Source organism: Lottia gigantea, assembly GCF_000327385.1.
Source record: "Lottia gigantea unplaced genomic scaffold LOTGIsca_186, whole genome shotgun sequence".
NCBI lineage: Eukaryota > Metazoa > Mollusca > Gastropoda > Lottiidae > Lottia > Lottia gigantea.
This window is the reverse complement of record NW_008708340.1, coordinates 109465-130845: the sequence shown is the minus strand read 5'-3', so window position 1 is coordinate 130845 and position 21381 is coordinate 109465. Positions and strand designations below refer to the sequence as shown.

General features: G+C 33.5%; 1 protein-coding gene across 1 annotated transcript; it reads left to right on the top strand.

Annotated features, from left to right (window-relative positions):
- Positions 1-4510: 4510 nt before the first annotated feature.
- On the top strand, positions 4511-8723 carry LOTGIDRAFT_174208 (hypothetical protein; the record flags this gene model as incomplete). The annotated part of the gene is made up of 3 exons (XM_009052538.1): positions 4511-4570; positions 7264-8124; positions 8532-8723. 3 exons carry the CDS (start codon positions 4511-4513, stop codon positions 8721-8723), a joined length of 1113 nt encoding a protein of 370 aa, XP_009050786.1.
- Between the last annotated feature and the right edge of the window lie 12658 nt (positions 8724-21381).

The window sequence follows — 21381 nt, the reverse complement described above, 5'->3', positions numbered from 1 at the left end:
ATAAAACATGAAACAATCTGGAATAGAACAATAATTTAAAATATAAAATAAATCTTTTAATGTAATATCTACAATAGAATATGTAAATTAATAACATGTCAAAACGAGGCATAGGTGACATCAAAGATATCTGACACGTAGCTCAACACCAAAACATAGTTCGATCAATAATCTAAAATAGAAATCATTTCTACAAATTTAAAACAACATATGTAAATATAACACACGTCAAAACGACATGTTGGTGATATTAAAACCGTAATGCAGATGACATGAACCAATAATTTGAAATAAAATACATTAATATCTTTCAAATAAAAATAAAAATATGCTAAAAACGACATTATGTCAAATCGACATATTTTTGAAGACATGGAAGAAATCGGAACCATCAAACATTGAGGCTGAACAGATGTTAGTTTCACAAGCCGGAACATGGTGAGAAAATAACGATAAAAGATAAAAATGGCATGTTTAGGTTGACATGATGCAATTCATTATGAGTCTCTAATGAGTGCACGCCCAATACACGCTCTAGTTTAACATTTTAATACCATATCATTAAAAACATATGGTATTACACAGTTAAAGACGCAGTATTTCAGGGTTTATTGAAAGATATATATATTGTTTTTTCGACAACCAATCAACTACCAATCAACCAGAATTTGGAAGAATGAAGCTGGTCGAGTAACTCACGCCACACCACCTAGGGTCGACCCGAGCGAATCTCACGAATTAACAACTACCAAACCAACAGCACATAATCATCCAATTTGAACCAATCAAACTACCAACTACTACGACTACCAACAAGTATCTAGTCTATGATATCAGTTAGCTGGAAGTGGACGTTAACTTGACATCTACCAACAACTACCTAGTCTGTGATATCAGTTAGCTGGAAGCGGACGTTAACTTGTCATCTACCAACAACTACCTAGTCTGTGATATCAGTTAGCTGGAAGCGGACGTTAACTTGTCATCTACCAACAACTACCTAGTCTATGATATCAGTTAGCTGGAAGAAAACGTTAAGTGGTTATCTAACAACAACTCCCTAGTCTATGATATCAGTTAGCTGGAAGAAAACGTTAAGTGGTTATCTACCAACAACTACCTAGTCTGTGATATCAGTCAGCTGGAAGCGAACGTTAACTTGACATCTACCAACAACTACCTAGTCTGTGATATCAGTTAGCTGGAAGCGGACGTTAACTTGACATTTACCAACAACTACCTAGTCTGTGATATCAGTTAGCTGGAAGCGAACGTTAACTTGTCATCTACCAACAACTACCTAGACTGTGATATCAGTTAGCTGGTAGCGGACGTTAACTTGTCATCTACCAACAACTACCTAGTCTATGATATCAGTTAGCTGGAAGAAAACGTTAAGTGGTTATCTAACAACAACTCCCTAGTCTATGATATCAGTTAGCTGGAAGAAAACGTTAAGTGGTTATCTAACAACAACTACCTATTTTGTGATATCAGTTAGCTGTAAACAGACGTTAACTTGTCATCTACCAACAACTTCCTAGTCTATGATATCAGTTAGCTGGAAGAAAACGTTAAGTGGTTATCTAACAACAACTACCTAGTTTGTGATATCAGTTAGCTGTAAACAGACGTTAACTTGTCATCTACCAACAACTTCCTAGTCTATGATATCAGTTAGCTGGAAGAAAACGTTAAGTGGTTATCTAACAACAACTCCCTAGTCTATGATATCAGTTAGCTGGAAGAAAACGTTAAGTGGTTATCTAACAACAACTACCTATTTTGTGATATCAGTTAGCTGTAAACAGACGTTAACTTGTCATCTACCAACAACTAGCTAGTCTATGATATCAGTTAGCTGGAAGAGAACGTTAACTTGTCATCTAACAACAACTACCTAGTCTGTGATATCAGTTAGCTGGAAGCGGACGTTAACTTGTCATCTACCAACAACTACCTAGTCTGTGATATCAGTTAGCTGGAAACAGACGTTAACTTGTCATCTACCAACAACTACCTAGCCTGTGATATCAGTTAGCTGGAAGAGAACGTTAACTTGTCATCTATCAACAACTACCTAGTCTGTGATATCAGTTAGCTGGAAACAGACGTTAACTTGTCATCTACCAACAACTACCTATATTATTGGCCATTAAGAGACAGGACATGGTGAAAATTCCTGTTTTTATAAACCTGATAATATTCCCTCTTTAATCAAACTAATTAAAATAAGATAAAAATTTCGTTTCATGTTTGTTATCAGAAAACCAAATTGAAATGTAATTTCAATTACATTGTCATGTAATGGTCCAAATAATCTATCGTGGACTCTTTCGCCCATGCCAGAGAAGACTGATAATTCACGATGCTATTTTGTTGCCAAGTCACTAAAATCCAAATCCAAATCACGGGCTACCATATTTTAAATGTTAAAATGTTAAATAAATATTTACTTCTTCAACAAGCCATTAGACCCAACCTTCACCCCAGAGCGTTACATTAGTCCCTGCCCGCACCTCGCGTGTTTTTAAGATTATGAAGATTTGAGTTGATAGTCTGTTATTTTCAACACATAAAACATTATTCTCGTGGCATATACATATTGTGCAATGGAGAAGATTTTAACCCCAAATTGAAAAAAATACCTTTTGATTGATGTTGAAGGAAACCCGAAATATAGACATTTGATCAACTTCTATTAATCTTTTCAGTGTAAACGAAGTTTACAGCTAGAGGGAAACAACTCTATTTGATACTATAAAGCTACAGACTACGGTTATTGATTAAAGTATTCATAATTATGAAATGTAATATCTCAAATAAAAATGTATAAATTTTTGTCAATACTTTGAATCATGATTTTTCATTCTTGCATGAAGAAATTCTACAGGTGAAGGGAAACAACTCTAGTTTATGGTATAAAGCTTAGGACAACTTTTGTTAATTCAGGCAGGTAGAATAACTTCATTGAGGGTCTATATCTTAAGAAATGAATATGGACCAGATGTCTAATTACATTTGTTAAGTCCTGTAAATTATTGCTTTTTTAATCTACTGGATTTCTCTATTCTACAAACGAAGGGAAATAACTCTTTTTAATGACGTAAAGCAACAGACTACATTTGAAGTTTACTAGCTTTATATGATAGGATATTACGTTTTGCGATCTGTCAGAGCTGAAATGTAGAGTTTCAACTCTTTTTAAAAGTTTTAAATCTTTAATCTGTACGGAACAGAATACTAGAAACTTAAAGATATACTATTTCTAACATTTATTAACTCAACGTTTCACATGTTCATACAGATAGTGTTATCACATATTATATAGAATCACTAGATATATAGATATACTATTTCTAACATTTATTAACTCAACGTTTAACATCTTCATACAGACAGTGTTATCAAATATTATATAGAATCACTAGATATATAGATATACTATTTCTAACATTTATTAACTTAATGTTTCACATGTTCATACAGACAGTGTTATCATATATTATATAGAATCACTAGATATATAGATATACTATTTCTGTATTTATTAACTCAATGTTTCACATGTTCATACAGACAGTGTTATCAAATATTATATAGAATCACTAGATATATAGATATACTATTTCTGTATTTATTAACTCAACGTTTCACATGTTCATACAGACAGTGTTATCAAATATTATATAGAATCACTAGATATATAGATATACTATTTCTGTATTTATTAACTCAACGTTTCACCTGTTCATACATGCAGTGTTATCAAGAGAAATAAATAATATAACAAGACTCACAATATCTTCCGGCGGTGTTATTGTTACTCTGAAAATTAGCATCCAGACCTTCAGCACCGCTGACAAGAGCGTGTAAAACATGGAAGGGACCATAAAGAGAAATACATTTAACAGTCGATCTGGTATTTCAAAACTTTTCAGCCTATCCTCATAGATGAGGTATACTTGGTTCTACGAGCTGATGCAGAAAATATTTAGACGGCTGTATCCCTGTACGATGTCTGTGACTTTGCATCTAAGTAATTTAGTAACAGTAAACAATACCCTTTATAGTAAACAATGAGAATCATAATTTAGAAAATAACTGAAGCGGTGACTATAACCTAATTATGAGCATTGATTAAAAAAAACTAATTAATGACTATTATCATTATTTGAATATTTAATTTAAACTAATTTGATTTGGTAACATGTTTCCTATTCACTGTAACCCATTTCTACTCATTTGATAGAAATAAAATTGAAAATAGTATAACTTCACTGAATTGTCTGAAATAGGCGCATTTAGTTAGATACCAACACTGTTCCAGTGACTCAACATTTACGTTGTCTGTGCGTGGATTATATATTTTGGTATGAGATTTGGACTGAATTAGTATTAGAAAATGAAATCCAGAAGACTTTTCTCGCCCAGATATAAAAAGCTGAGTATAATGATAATATTACTAGTAATAATATTATATGTAGTTTATATAAACTTACCACCAGATATGACGATTACCTTTTTAAAATGTTCAGATTCTCTATATAAACAGAGGATAAAAAGCGCCGTAAGTATAGTTTCACTTTTATATTACCACCATTGTAGGCTACCAATGATAGTAGATTGGTAAACTCTAGTCTCATTTTGATCACAGAAAACTGTCATTGTACCAAACAATCTGCTAGCTTGTTAGACATGATAGTTTGGTATGGTCTAGTCTCATTCTGACAACATAAAAATATCATTGCACCAAACAGTCTGCTAGCTAGTTATACATGATAGTTTAGTATGCTCTAGTCTCATTCTGACTACAGAAAACTGTCATTGTACCAAACAATCTACTAGCTAGTTGGACACGATAGTTTGGTATGCTCTAGTCTCATTCTGACTACAGAAAACTGTCATTGTACCTAACAATCTGCTAGCTAGTTGGACACGATAGTTTGGTATACTCTAGTCTCATTCTGACTACAGAAAACTGTCATTGTACCAAGCAATCTATTAACTAGTTAGACATGATAGTTTGGCATGTTCTAGTCTCATTCTGACCACAGAAAACTGTCATTGTACCAAACAATGTGCTAGCTAGTTAGACATGATAGTTTGGCATGTTCTAGTCTCATTCTGACAATAGAAAACTGTCATGTACCAAACAATGTGCTAGCTAGTTAGACATGATAGTTTGGCATGTTCTAGTCTCATTCTGACTACAGAAAACTGTCATTGTACCAAACAGTCTACTAGCTAGTTAGACACGATAGTTTGGTATACTCTAGTCTCATTCTGACAACAGAAAACTGTCATTGTACCAAACAATCTACTAGCTAGTTAGACATGATAGTTTGGCATGTTCTAGTCTCATTCTGACCACAGAAAACTGTCATTGTACCAAACAATCTACTAGCTAGTTAGACATGATAGTTTGGCATGCTCTAGTCTCATTCTGACCACAGAAAACTGTCATTGTACCAAACAATCTGCTAGCTAGTTAGACATGATAGTTTGGCATGTTCTAGTCTCATTCTGACCACAGAAAACTGTCAGAAAACTGTTATTGTACCAAGCAATCTACTAACTAGTTCGACACTATAGTTTGGCATGTTCTAGTCTCATTCTGACAACAGAAAACTTTCATTGTACCAAACAATCTGCTAGCTATTTAGACACTATAGTTTGGTATGCTCTAGTCCCATTCTGACCACAGAAAACTGTCATTGTACCAAGCAATCTACTAACTAGTTAGACACTATAGTTTGGCATGCTCTAGTCCCATTCTGACCACAGAAAACTGTCATTGTACCAAGCAATCTACTAACTAGTTAGACACTATAGTTTCGCATGCTCTAGTCCCATTCTGACCACAGAAAACTGTCATTGTACCAAACAATCTGCTAGCTAGTTAGACACTATAGTTTGGCATGTTCTAGTCTCATTCTGACCACAGAAAACTGTCATTGTACCAAGCAATCTACTAACTAGTTAGACACCATAGTTTGGCATGTTCTAGTCTCATTCTGACTACAGAAAACTGTCATTGTACCAAGCAATCTACTAGCTAGTTAGACATGATAGTTTGGTATGTTCTAGTCTCATTCTGACTACAGAAAACTGTTATTGTACCAAACAATCTACTAGCTAGTTAGACACTATAGTTTGGTATGTTCTAGTCTCATTCTGACTACAGAAAACTGTCATTGTACCAAACAATCTACTAACTAGTTAGACACTATAGTTTGGCATGTTCTAGTCTTATTCTGACTACAGAAAACTGTCATTGTACCAAACAATCTACTAACTAGTTAGACACTATAGTTTGGCATGTTCTAGTCTCATTCTGACTACAGAAAACTGTCATTGTACCAAACAATCTACTAGCTAGTTAGACACTATAGTTTGGTATGTTCTAGTCTCTTTCTGACTACAGAAAACTCTCATTGTACCAATCAATCTACTAGCTAGTTAGACATGATAGTTTGATATACTCTAGTCTCATTCTGACTACAGAAAACTGTCATTGTACCAAACAATCTGCTAGCTAGTTAGATACGATAGTTTGGTATGTTCTAGTCTCTTTCTGACTACAGAAAACTGTCATTGTACCAAGCAATCTGCTAGCTAGTTAGACATGATAGTTTGGTATGCTCTAGTCTAATTCTGACTACAGAAAACTGTCATTGTACCAAACAATCTGCTAGCTAGTTAGACACGATAGTTTGGTATGTTCTAGTCTAATTCTGACTACAGAAAACTGTCATTGTACCAAACAATCTACTAGCTAGTTAGACACGATAGTTTGGTATGTTCTAGTCTAATTCTGACTACAGAAAACTGTCATTGTACCAAACAATCTACTAGCTAGTTAGACACGATAGTTTGGTATGTTCTAGTCTAATTCTAACTACAGAAAACTGTCATTGTACGAAACAATCTACTAACTAGTTAGACACTATAGTTTGGCATGTTCTAGTCTCATTCTGACTACATAAAACTGTCATTGTACCAAACAATCTACTAGCTAGTTAGACACGATAGTTTGGCATGTTCTAGTCTTATTCACAGAAAACGACTATTGTACCAAAATTGTACGAGCTAATTGGATTCGATAGTTTGGTATGCTCCATTCTGATCACAGGAAGGAAGCCGCGGTGGCTCAATGAGTTAGAAGCTTGCTCGCTAAACAACGCTGTAAAAAGAGATTAGTGCAGCCGTTAGTGTTAATGTATAAGACGCATAACAATTCCATATTTCTTTCTTCTTCAGTGTGAATTATACAGACAAAATAAAATAGTGGGAAAACTCTGTCCGGCTTTATGCGACGAAAAAACAGTGCAATATAAAATATGTACGAACCATTTGGGGGGAAAGATCAGCGTTCTGGTCAATTGTGACGGTGTGTGCTCACCAGGAAAGACCATCGACGCTGTTTTAAAATCATCTTTATCAGCCTATCTAGGAATCATGGAGCAAAATCTACCCGAGCTAGCCGATAGCTTACCTATACATACACTAGAGGATCTTAGAACTAGAGTTTCAGAGAAAGTTAACAGAGCATTGGGGACGAATGATATTTACCAAGGGGACGTAATCCAGCGAGTATTTCATAAAGATTATCATTCTTACATCACATCATTTGGAATAAAGGCGTTTATTGTGAGCGTATGGTCTCTGGTCCAACAGGAGGAATATCTCATCACAAAATTATTCCAACACAGTTCCTTCTTTCCTAAAATATATCAATCATGTGGGCCGTTTTATTTATTAGAATCCGCACCCCCGGGACCTATCTTGGACCCATCGGTAAATCCATTAATACCGGAAACGTCTACATGGAAAGAGCGTGTGAAGGTAGCTATTAAACTTCTAGACACTGTACGTGTGTTAGATTCAGGATTTAACCAAACCTTACACATGTGTGATATAAAGGGAGAGAATTTTGGCTTTAATTCTGACGGAGAATTGAAACCTATCGATCCTGATGATTTGCTGCCTGATGCCACATTGTTGAAGAGATACGAGATGAAAGCACCCTGTCGGCGAGACAAAGACTGTGATATTCTAGAATGTCTTGGAATTTGTCAGGAGGGTGTTTGTCTCAAACAACGAAAAAATAATAATCTTCAGGTATGTGTTTTTGTTCGAAGGTCGTGGTTTTGTTGAGGTGGTGGTGGTGTATGTGTTGGAAAGGGTGTGGGTGGAAGAGTTCCATCTGGTCGAATTAGCTACTCGCAGAGATTGCGAGCCACTAGATTTTTAACAACTGTTACTGTTAGTAACTGACGACATCTTTGAGAATCTGATCAATCGCTGGATCTAAGCAACCTCAGTATATCTGATTGACAATTACAGTTGTCATCTGTTGGAGGATTGAAAGGGGAGGGGACCGAGGTAGGGGTTGTAGGCTCTGGTCGAGTGTGTGTGCAGCTAATAACTGATGGTTTCCGAAAGCACTTGGGGGAACCAACCGTTGGTCTACAAATACAAATCTTATCTAGGCATCTGTCATTATATTTCAATGTTTTCTATTTCAGGGTGTTTGTAATATGATTCTAAAATGGGGTAACTCTAAGATTGACCTTGGTGTACTGAGATACCCTCCATCATCGATAAAGAAACCATTAGCTGTTATTATTAAAAAGTGTATTCGACCATCTATAACTGATTTCAAACCTGATCGAGTACTGGAGAATAAACTACGACAGTTATTGCTCTCATCTGTTTGAGTTCCATTCCAGCATATCACAAAAATATTATAATCGGACATAATAATCTATGTGGACTCTCTGAATGAGATACCAAATGAACAGTGTTGCTAAAGTTGACAAACCTTAATAACAAAGGAACATTATTACCTATGTGGACTCTCTAAAAAGCAGTTACTGCTCTCTTGTTGATTTCCATTCAAGCATATCCCAAATATAACAATTGGGCATTATAGGCTATGTAGACTCTTTGAAAGTGTTTCTGAGTTCACAAAATTTAAACCCAAATAGTTATTTATATTACTCTTTGAAAGTTTTGCCAAGTTGATAAACCTAAATACCAAATACAATTCATTATTTTACCTTGATACAAGTTTTGAAGTGGTAACACCTTGCGTTATGAAGGAATTATTGTATAATATTATTGTATAAATAATAAGTTGGATATCAGTCTAGGGTTGTATATCAATTAGTTCTCACCCCGATGAATTATAGGTTATCGATAGAATAAAAAATACTTTGATACGAATCAAACAATTGGCCTAAGGCTACCCCTTCTGTTATCGATAAACTCTGATCTGAATTTACGGTCAGTGCTTTCGTGGATCATGTTGTCTTCTTTCAACATAACCCATGTTACCGAGTGGTATATCTTAACTGACTTATGACTTAGGTCAATTGATTATTGACGGCCCGAGAAGTCTGAACCTTGTCCGCACACTGTTTCCAGTGAGATGTACTACGAGGGTTCGTTAAGAAACGATTCCAATTCATTCGCTCCTTTAACAGAAAAGTAGTTCAAATTCCGTCACGGCCAATGCTTCTGTGGATTGTGTAGGCGTTAACCGTAAAACCCGATCTGCTATCACTTATAATAAAGTTACTATAGATGATAATTTTAGAAAGGGGTGTAATTTTTGAACTAGTCACGAAAAGGGCATATTAGAAGGTCAAGGTCCTTGCATTCGCGTCATCATCAAGTACAAATTAACAGCATTAAGTACAAATTAATATCATCAAGTACAAATTAACATCATCAAGTACAAATTAACATCATCAAGAACAAATTAACATCATCAAGTACAAATCAACATCATCAAGCACAACTCAACATCATCAAGTACAAATTAACATCATCAAGAACAAATTAACATCATCAAGAACAAATTAACATCATCAAGTACAAATCAACATCATCAAGCACAACTCAACATCATCAAGTACAAATTAACAGCATCAAGTACAAATTAACAGCATCAAGTACTATACATATTTTAATACCCCATGACAGGGCGTTGTCTTGATCTGTCCCCACTTTCCCATTCATTTTTATAGTTGAAGATATATTTTGATAGCTTTTATGAAATTTTTAAACGATTGTCTTTAAAACATGAAGATATTTCAGTTGATAACGACAACAATATAATCATATTTAACTTCCTGTGTGTTTTGGGTATCGCATAGAAGCTTTTTCCATAACATTAGATATTAACCGATAGAAAAATATTTCATCTGACAACAGTATTTCGCCCCATCCACCGTATGTGCTTTCGAAGTGAAGCTACGTGTTTTCTTATGCCCTCTATTGACTAAGATAATATCAGGTAGACAGATATCTTACTGACCACACTATTAGACCCCTTTCACCACCTTTGCTTTCTAGGAACGACTTTATTTTAAGCCGATTTTAGCATATTATTTGGTAAAAAAGCATTGTAAATCATGACAATATTTCACCCCATCCACCGCCAGTGGCTTTACTTCATACTTATTTATAACAAATTATTCGGGACAAAAAATAATGTAATTAAAGAAAATATTCCATTTTACATTCACCGCCAGTGTTTTCGAGGAAAGACTATCTTTTATAGTGATTTATAAAATGCTACAAGATAGAAAACTATTAAACAGAATCTTTCATCCATCCACGGTCAATGCTTTTGAGGCAGGAGTGGGAGTCAATGGTATGTCATATCGTCATTAACTACAAATATTGTGTATATACTATCGTCATTATGTCGTCAGTCCTACTCTCACCCCAGCCTATATTTTGTCAACAAACAATAAATAATTTAATTCAATTCAACCATTCTTTCTTTAACGATAAAAGATTTTATAGAGAATTGAAAACGGAGGTTACACCCTAAGTTAAGTTATAATAGAGCGGTATGGGTGTGTTGAGAACGGGTTATTTTCAACAGTGATATTATTTTCAAGGTATTGACTCATCTAAATTAGTTCTCACTGAAATAACTTTATCTTACTGCTTACAGGACTGTATTATAGTGTAGGCTATCAATTGAGAGAAATGAACGATGACCAATCTTTAAATGTTTCTATCTTTTCAATTATATATTTCAAAACCTCCTAGAAACCATTGTGCCTAATTTCAATAGCGAGTTTTAAAAGCTAACCACCCTACCACACCTACCGGAAGTAACGAGATCTGTTAAATTTAAGGATCGCAGATTTTCATACTACAAAACGAAACTAGTCAATTTGGTGAAATTTTTGTTTTCAAATTTGTAAGAGTTGAATCAGAAACTGTGAAAAAAAAAATATCTTCGATCTTAAAATTTAACAATTTTTATTTGTTATTTCCGGTATGTGCGGTAGGTGGGTTGGCTTTTAAACCTCTTCCCCAATTTGAAGTTGGATTGCGCTACAGCCTTGACTAATGGTATAGAGTCATCGAATGAGGCAATATCGTAAGTAAATTGATAAAGAAAGTGCAATTGACGCTAGCAAGATATTATTTTGCTTCGTTTTCATTGAATTGCAGGAAAACTAGACCTAGAATTTTAGGTCCGAAAAGCGATACAGAGAGACCGATCAACAGACAATGCAATTATCAACACGACCTTATCCCTTTAGATTTGAGATTACGAAGTGAATAATTCGAGAGCTACATCACTTTAAGACGAGCAATTAAACCATATATTGACTTAATCAGTGTTTAATTTAGTTTTCTTCTATTACAAATATTAGATAGGACCGTATTATATCATAGTTTATTGTGAGACATAGTGTCAACATAATCATACATAGTGATACATTTATAGAGATTGGTCATCATAATCATACATAGTGATACATTTATAGAGATTGGTCATCAGAATGATACATTGTGTTATTTTGTCATATCTCGTGTTCAGATTGGCTTACCTTTGGATACAAGGTTAACATTGTTTAAATCGTTAAGGATAGTGCTGTCAATAGATACATCGTTGTATTTAATAAAACATTGTGTTAAAGATACATTATACTGTAAGATACATAGTTGTACATTGTGGTATAAGTAGATCAGATAGGTCAGTTATATTTTGTGATAAATTGGACTATCAGAAGATCAACATTGTGGTGGTAATTCTATACAACAGGTAAGCTACGACATTTCAAAATGGCTTTAATTATTCAGTTTTCAGCAATATGGTATGAGTTATGTCTTTCTTTCTGTAGTTCTAAACTTACTGGCTTCGTCTGGCATCCATTTTTATTTTATTCCATATTTATAATAAATTACAAATTGTACATACATATATATATATATAAGCTTTGGTTTCAAACACAAGAGAGTGGCCAACTTTTCCGGGGACAGAATGGGACTCGAGCATACTTAATTTACATGTTTAATACATGAGGTAGCATAATGACAGTTTTTAATAAAACAAACTAGCCATCCATTGACAGGTTTTAATTGTTGCCAAAAAATAAAAAAAAATAAAAACAACTCCAAAACGGAAGCGTCTTGTGTCTTCTAGTACTTTGTCTTTTTCATAACACAACAAATTATAGATATGGTTTGATGAGATTTTGATTCAAGGTGTTATTGATGTCTACAATATTCTAATATTACATCCATCGCCATGACAGTGGAATTGGAAACGAATCAAAATCCAAATATTAGTTCCAATAAGTAAAAATCCAATATCTGATAGAGGAAGTAAATAATCTAGCCAGGTCCTGACTGTTATTCAGACAATATTTATCAAATACAACCAATACTGTCTGGTAGTCAATAGGTTCTCTAGGTTTCGTTTTATTAACTTTCCAATAGATTCTAGATCAACTTTCTCCCAAAAACTTATTTGTTATAATTCATTGACATATTGATAATATCAAACAAAAAAAAAAAAACAGATTAGAAACAAACGACCATATCTGGTAGTCAATAGGTTCTCAGCTTTGTTGTGTTGCCACGGTTTCCAAAAAAAACTTTTTTTCGTCATTACCAGAAATCCCAATTGGTTTATTGACGTATATAGTATCCGCATTGAATGGCAAAGACAATAACGGATTCGAACTCTGGGATGCCAAATAGACTAGAGGTTACGTCACACTATACTAAATTCCACAATGTTAAATGAGGTATCCATAACTAGCTTAAATGATATTGATAAAGGATTCGAACCTTTAAGCACTTAAACACCTTGTAGTAACATTTCTCCTCGATATCAAAAATACAATTGAAAAATAGGTTAATAACGTATGGCATAACTAGCCTAAAAATATTTCGAACCCAACAGCACTAAAATATTGAAATAACATTGTTCAATAATGACAAGTAATTATAAGTCCCAATGGGATTAATGACGTACCTAATACTCGGCTAAGATAATATTATTAATAAAGGATTCGAACCCTTGCCAATAATATTATTAATAAAGGATTCCAACCCTTGCCAATAATATTATTAATAAAGGATTCCAACCCTTGCTAATAATATTATTAATAAAGGATTCCAACCCTTGCCAATAATATTATTAATAAAGGATTCCAACCCTTGCCAATAATATTATTAACTGAATATTAATACTGTGAATCATTCCAGATCTTTTATTCCATTTTGGGGCACGGAATTATCAATTGGGGGATGACAACATCAGACATTCAAAATGAAAGAAATTTGAGATTGGGAGTCACTCCTACGTAGAAATGCCACTGTCACATATGCAAGAAAAAACATTCATTGATCCGAGTGGTCTTCTGTCTGATTTGTCCTGATTCCGCATGGAGAAACCTATATTGATATGATGAGTTATAAAACCCATTGTGAATATAACTCAGGTGATATTTAATATCTTCTAATAAAATTAATATGTTCAGTTGTCATGTTTCTCGTCTGTTTGTTCTTCACGACTTTCTTTTCATGTCTGAAACTTTATAATCTAAAATGATTAATATTTCAACCGTCTTATTTATTATTATTAATATTCCCCCTGTCATCCAAACACCATCAAGATGTTTATTTTAGTGTTCAAGGAATTTAAAGTCCGTCGGATAACCCCTACAGGCTCTACATGTCGAATGTTTTTAAACAGAGAAATCGAGAAAGCAAAAAGGTTAAAGATGGGTTTCCTTATTTTTTATTGTCAAATTAAGCAAACTATTTGATTAATTGGTGTTTCTAATTAATTATCATTTATTGATAAGCATATCATTATGTTCTTATTCCATATAATTAAGAGTTTTAACCAATCATAAATGTCCATGAATGTACAGTCATGATAAACAAAAAAGACTTTTTGACCTTTCTTAATCGGTCACTGATTGGAATTCCGCTGGTAATTCTCTTCTAATTTAGCTAATTATGAATTAATTATGGACATGTGAGACAAACTGGTATTTTTCCAAGTCTACCTACTATTCATATAAGTATTAGCATTTTCATTTTCATAAATAAAAGGGACCCATCTTTAATGTCCTGGAAAATTTACCTTTCATTGAATACTGCATGATGCTGTCCTTCTTGATAAAAGTAGGACTAATAATTTTTTGCTTCATTTCCAAAGAATTTCGACGACAGCTTTATCCATTTCCGTGATTTCATGATTCTTCAGTCCACAGAGAAGTTCGGTTTATTGTTCTAAGTTATAATTCAAAAGGTGTTTTTCAAACGGCCTAGATTCAAAGCTTTATGGAAACTGTCGAGAATTGCCGATTGGGTGTTTTTGTTTTATGGACGACCCTTTTTGTATGCCTTTTTGTGTCATTCCTCAGATCCCACCGGCTTTATTTTACTCTTTTCAATATAGCATACACTACATCACACTATAGTGTTTTGATCTGCGATGAACCGTATCATATCTCTCTCGCCCCTGACCATAGAAAAAGGTTAATCGATCATGTAGGGCATGTTTTATGTCGAATTTAAAAGTTTCGTTTTCTTGAAGTACAGCTATGACGTCAGACAGAAAATAACAATAGTGAAAGCTATATATAGAAATTGGTTTGGGTGTAAAAACTATAGCAAATTAGGTAAACGAACGCAGGAACGCGAGGGCATTCGCAATACGTAATATCGAGAATACAGATAACTACGTCATTCTTTAATAAAAAGTTGGCCCAACCCACTATAAATACGTTTTTGCAATGAACTTTACCATGTGCCTTTAATCGAGAAGCAATTTCCTGGAACAAAAATTCTGGTGGGTGTGTATCTTTAAACTAGTTATAAGCAACGCTTCACTGAAGCAAACAATTATATTTTGTTAATGGATAAACTACTCGGATCTTATTTATTCAGGAGTATATCTAACGACGGTTTAGGTTGTGATAGTTCAGACAATCGTAAACTCTACCTAACTAGGAAATTATAAACTAAAGGTAGGGTAGTTCTCTTTTTCACTTTTAGAAAAATTTCGAAATTACAAGCTGAAGGTAGGGGCAGTTTGTTTTTTTTTTTATTTGGGAGAAAAATGAAATAATACCAATTTTCTGTTCGTGGTTGAACTACCGAAGACGAGCAACGCCATTCAGCTCTTGTAATATATTTTGAAATTTTAAGCTTACAGTCACAAGGTAATCTAAAAGTCTAGGGTTTAATCATCCGAGTTAATTCATGGTTTCACACTGCATGTAGTTGAATATCGTCGTTAATCTATCAAGGCAGTAAAATAGGGCGTATTTCGATATCACTAATTTGATTTTGAATTATACATCATATCACTTGCACGACTCCTCGTTTTCTGAATTAGACACAGTACATAAATCTATTTCATTTCATTATCACAATAACGTATAGCGCAGTAGGATATAAAACTCTATTTCATTAGTCCAATAAGATACAGAACAGTAGGATATAAAACTCTATTTCATTTGATTATTCCAATAAGATACAGAACATTAGGATATAAAACTCTATTTCATTTCATTAGTCCAATAAGATATAGAACAGTAGGATATAAAACTATATTTCAGTTCATTAGTCCAATTAGATACAAAACAGTAGGATATAAAACTCTATTTCATTTCATTAGTCCAATAAGATACAGAACAGTAGGATATAAAACATCATTTTATTTCATTAGACCAATAAGATACAGAACAGTAGGATATAAACTCTATTATATTTCATTAGTTCAGTAAGACACAGAACAGTAGGATATAAATTCCATTTCATTTCATTAGTTCAATAAGATACAGAACAGTAGGATATAAAACTCTATTTCATTTCATTATTCCAATAAGATACAGAACACTAGGATATAAAACTCTATTTCATTTCATTAGACCAATAAGATACAGAACAGTAGGATATAAACTCTATTATATTTCATTAGTTCAGTAAGACACAGAACAGTAGGATATAAAACTCTATTATATTTCATTAGTTCAGTAAGACACAGAACAGTAGGATATAAAACTCTGTTTCATTTCATTGGTCCAATAAGGTACAGAACAGTAGGATATAAAACATCATTTTATTTCATTAGACCAATAAGATACAGAACAGTAGGATATAAACTCTATTATATTTCATTAGTTCAGTAAGATACAGAACACTAGGATATAAAACTCTATTTCATTTCATTGGTCCAATAAGGTACAGAACAGTAGGATATAAACATCATTTTATTTCATTAGAACAATAAGATACAGAACAGTAGGATATAAACTCTATTATATTTCATTAGTTCAGTAAGACACAGAACAGTAGGATATAAAACTCTATTTCATTTCATTAGTCCAATAAGATACAGAACAGTAGAATATAAAACTGTATTTCATTTCATTAGACCAATAAGATACAGAACAGTAGGATATAAAACTCTATTTCATTTCATTATTCCAATAAGATACAGAACAGTAAGATATAGAACTCTATTTCATTTCATTAGTCGAATAAGATACAGAACAGTAGGATATAAAACTCTATTTCATTTCATTAGTCCAATACGATATAGAACAGTAGGATATAAAATTCTATTTCATTCCATTAGTCCAATAAGATACAGAACAGTAAGATATAAAACTCCATTTCATTTCATCAGTCCAATAAGATACAGAACAGTAAGATATATAACTCCATTTCATTTCATCAGTCCAATAAGATACAGAACAGTAAGATATAAAACTCCATTTCATTTCATCAGTCCAATAAGATACAGAACAGTAAGATATAAAACTCCATTTCATTTCATTAGTCCAATAAGATACAGAACAGTAGGATATAAAATATTAATTCATTTCATTAGACCAATAAGGTACAGAACACTAGGATATAAAACACTATTTCATTTCATTAGTCCAATAAGATACAGAACAGTGGGATATAAACTCTATTATATTTCATTAGACCAATAAGATACAGAACAGTAGGATATAAAATATTAATTCATTTCATTAGCCCAATAAGGTACAGAACACTAGGATATAAAACATCATTTTATTTCATTAGACCAATAAGATACAGAACAGTAGGATATAAACTCTTTTTCATTTCATTAGTCCAATAAGATACAGAACAGTAGGATATAAAACTCCATTTCATTTCATCAGTCCAATAAGATACAGAACAGTACGATATAAAACTCTATTTCATTTCATTAGTCCAATAAGATACAGAACAGTAGGATATAAAACTATATTTCATTTCATTAGTCCAATAAGATACAGAACAGTAGGATATAAAACTATATTTCATTTCATTAGTTCAATAAGATACAGAACAGTAGGATATAAAACTCTATTTCATTTAAATAGTCCAATAAGAACATAAAAATTAAAACATATCGTTATCCTAATCAGTCAATTGAAACACTCATTTCATTATCCCAATAAGGTAAAGAATAGAAGGACATTTCACCTATTTTCGTCAGAGTGTCTTCATTAGAAAAGTTTTTTTTTTTTACCATTTATAGTTTTTATATACCTGTATCACCTTCGTGTCTTCATGCGTTTTCTAGAGACAGAGCGTCTTCATCAACCCAATCAGGAACAGAAAAATAAGAAGTATACTTTTTAACTTTTTTTTTGAGAATTCGTGAATGATAGTTTTTATAGGCATATATCACTTTCAGGTTCTAATTGTAATCCGTGACATTAATCCTATAGAGAGTAAAAAACTGTCTTCAATGTAAGTTTCAGTGGTAGATCAATAACTAGTGAAACTGTCTTGAATATCTGTTTCTACCTCGCCTAGCTTTACACTGTACAGATTCTATCTTATCACTGTTAGACATTCACTGTGCGGATTACAAACTTGAACCATTCGAGTCGTGTTCCTACAGGATTCATAAAACTTTTAATACGTGTTTATTTGAAGGTAGGCTAACATTTTTGCAAAATATCAAAATCAATTCTACACATTCATAGTGTGTATCACAAACTTTAGCTGTGGTCTAGCAGGATTTATAAAACTAAAAATAATTGTTTTTTTCAAGGTAGGATAACATTTTTTCTATTGTAGTGTTCGAGAACACCTCATTTCACCCTGCGATTTAGTTTGTTATCTTTGTATCCTTTTGAGTCCCGATAGCTAATGATGCTTATTTATTATTTGGGTTTATCAACTCAGCATCCGTTTCAGAGAGTCCACATAGCTAATATTGTTTATTTGGTATTTGGGTTTGTCAACTCAGCATCCGTTTCAGAGAGTCCACATAGCTAATATTGTTTATTTGGTGTTTAGGTTTGTCAACTCAGCATCCGTTTCAGAGAGTCCACATAGCTAATATTGTTTATTTGGTATTTGGGTTTGTCAACTCAGCATCCGTTTCAGAGAGTCCACATAGCTAATATTGTTTATTTGGTGTTTAGGTTTGTCAACTCAGCATCCGTTTCAGAGAGTCCACATAGCTAATATTGTATATTTGGCATTTGGGTCTGTCAACTCAGCATCCGTTTCAGAGAGTCCACATAGCTAATATTGTTTATTTGGTGTTTAGGTTTGTCAACTCAGCATCCGTTTCAGAGAGTCCACATAGCTAATATTGTTTATTTGGTATTTGGGTTTGTCAACACAGCATCCGTTTCAGAGAGTCCAGTCCACATGGTTAATATTGTTTATTTGGTGTTTAGGTTTGTCAACTCAGCATCCGTTTCAGAGAGTCCACATAGCTAATATTGTTTATTTGGTATTTGGGTTTGTCAACTCAGCATCCGTTTCAGAGAGTCCAGTCCACATGGTTAATATTGTTTATTTGGTATTTGGGTTTGTCAACTCAGCATCCGTTTCAGAGAGTCCACATAGCTAATATTGTTTATTTGGTGTTTAGGTTTATCAACTCAGCATCCGTTTCAGAGAGTCCACATAGCTAATATTGTTTATTTGGTATTTGGGTTTGTCAACTCAGCATCCGTTTCAGAGAGTCCAGTCCACATGGTTAATATTGTTTATTTGGTATTTGGTTTTGTCAACTCAGCATCCGTTTCAGAGAGTCCACATAGCTAATATTGTTTATTTGGTGTTTAGGTTTGTCAACTCAGCATCCGTTTCAGAGAGTCCACATAGCTAATATTGTTTATTTGGTGTTTAGGTTTATCAACTCAACATCCGTTTCAGAGAGTCCACATAGCTAATATTGTTTATTTGGTGTTTAGGTTTATCAACTCTGCGACCCTTTCAGAGAGTCCACATAGTTAATATTGTTTATTTGGTGTTTAGGTTTATCAACTCTGCGACCCTTTCAGAGAGTCCACATAGCTAATATTGTTTATTTGGTGTTTAGGTTTATCAACTCTGCGACCCTTTCAGAGAGTCCACATAGCTAATATTGTTTATTTGGTGTTTAGGTTTGTCAACTCAGCATCCGTTTCAGAGAGTCCACATAGCTAATATTGTTTATTTGGTGTTTAGGTTTGTCAACTCAGCATCCGTTTCAGAGAGTCCACATAGCTAATATTATTTATTTGGTGTTTAGGTTTATCAACTCTGCGACCCTTTCAGAGAGTCCACATAGCAAATATTGTTTATTTCAATTTTAGGTTTCATGGAGTCTATTTCACTAATAATGTTTATTAAGTATGTATTGTTTTTAATTCGTGAGAATCCATTGAGAGTCATCATAGCTTATACGTTTTTGATATTGAAGTCTGTGATGCTCATCTTTCTACCATTCTTAGTTGTTATATATTTCGTTCTCATATTTCTGATGACGACACCTGTAATTTGTTTTGAAACGTTTTGTGTTTAATATTGTATTATAGAAGTTTGTTAATTCTATAATATTGTTTTGTGTTTGTGACCTTTCAGAGTGTCCATATACCATACACTGTTCATTTGAATGAAATGACAAGGTTATGTGTCTCTTTTGAAAATGTGTGAAATTTATGACTATTTTCCGTGTTTTCAGTTTTCATTAAAAGTTGGAATATTCATCTTTCTTGAAAGCATATTTCGTTTTCTTTTTAAGATTTACATTTTTAGTTTTCCTCTAAAGATGTCATTTTCAATTTGCATGAAATTTGACATTTTAAGTTTTCTTGAAAATTATCATTTAAAATTCTATTGAAGTCGATAACTACAGTTCTCTTTGCTGTAAGTCAATTCTCAACGGAAATTAAAACTTTCTTTTTTAACCCAAGAGTTAAACTTAAAGGTGGCTGGTTGGTTGGAAGTTCACGTTCTCTTCCAGTGAATACTGATATCACAGACTAGATAGTTGTTGGTAGATGACAAGTTCGCGTTCTCTTCCAGTGAATACTGATATCACAGACTAGGTAGTTGTTGGTAGATGACAAGTTAACGTCTGCTACCAGCTAACTGATATCACAGACTAGGTAGTTGTTGGTAGATGACAAGTTCACGTTCTCTTCCAGCAAACTGATATCACAGACTAGGTAGTTGTTGGTAGATGACAAGTTAACGTCTGCTACCAGCTAACTGATATCACAGACTAGGTAGTTGTTGGTAGATGACAAGTTAACGTTCGCTTCCAGCGGATGCTGATATCACACACTAGGTAGTTGTTGGTAGATGACAAGTTCACGTTCTCTTCCAGCTAACTGATATCACAGACTAGGTAGTAGTTGGTAGTTGGATTGATTCAAATTGGGTGAATCCGTGTTGTTGGTTTGGTAGCTGATAATTCGTAAGATCTGGTCGAGTCGAGAGACATAGCGGTGAACTGTAGTTCATGGTAATTCTGTTGATAGTTTGAGTGAAAAAGATTGTAAAGAGTTTTTCTACACTTTGTGTGTGTATCAGGGACAATTAATTAATTTGCAATTCAAATTTCAATCAGACGTCTGTGATTCCTGTTAATGATTTATTTACTTTTACGATAGAGACCTCTAACTATTTAGAAATTCAAACATTTCTGCGATCATTTTTTCGTATCGATTCACAAAACCACACCATGTTTCACCCCAATCAATTGTTGTCTTTACAATGTCAAGCTACTACGAACTTCGTCTTACACCTTGATTGCAATAGCCATCTTTCTTGTATCACGTT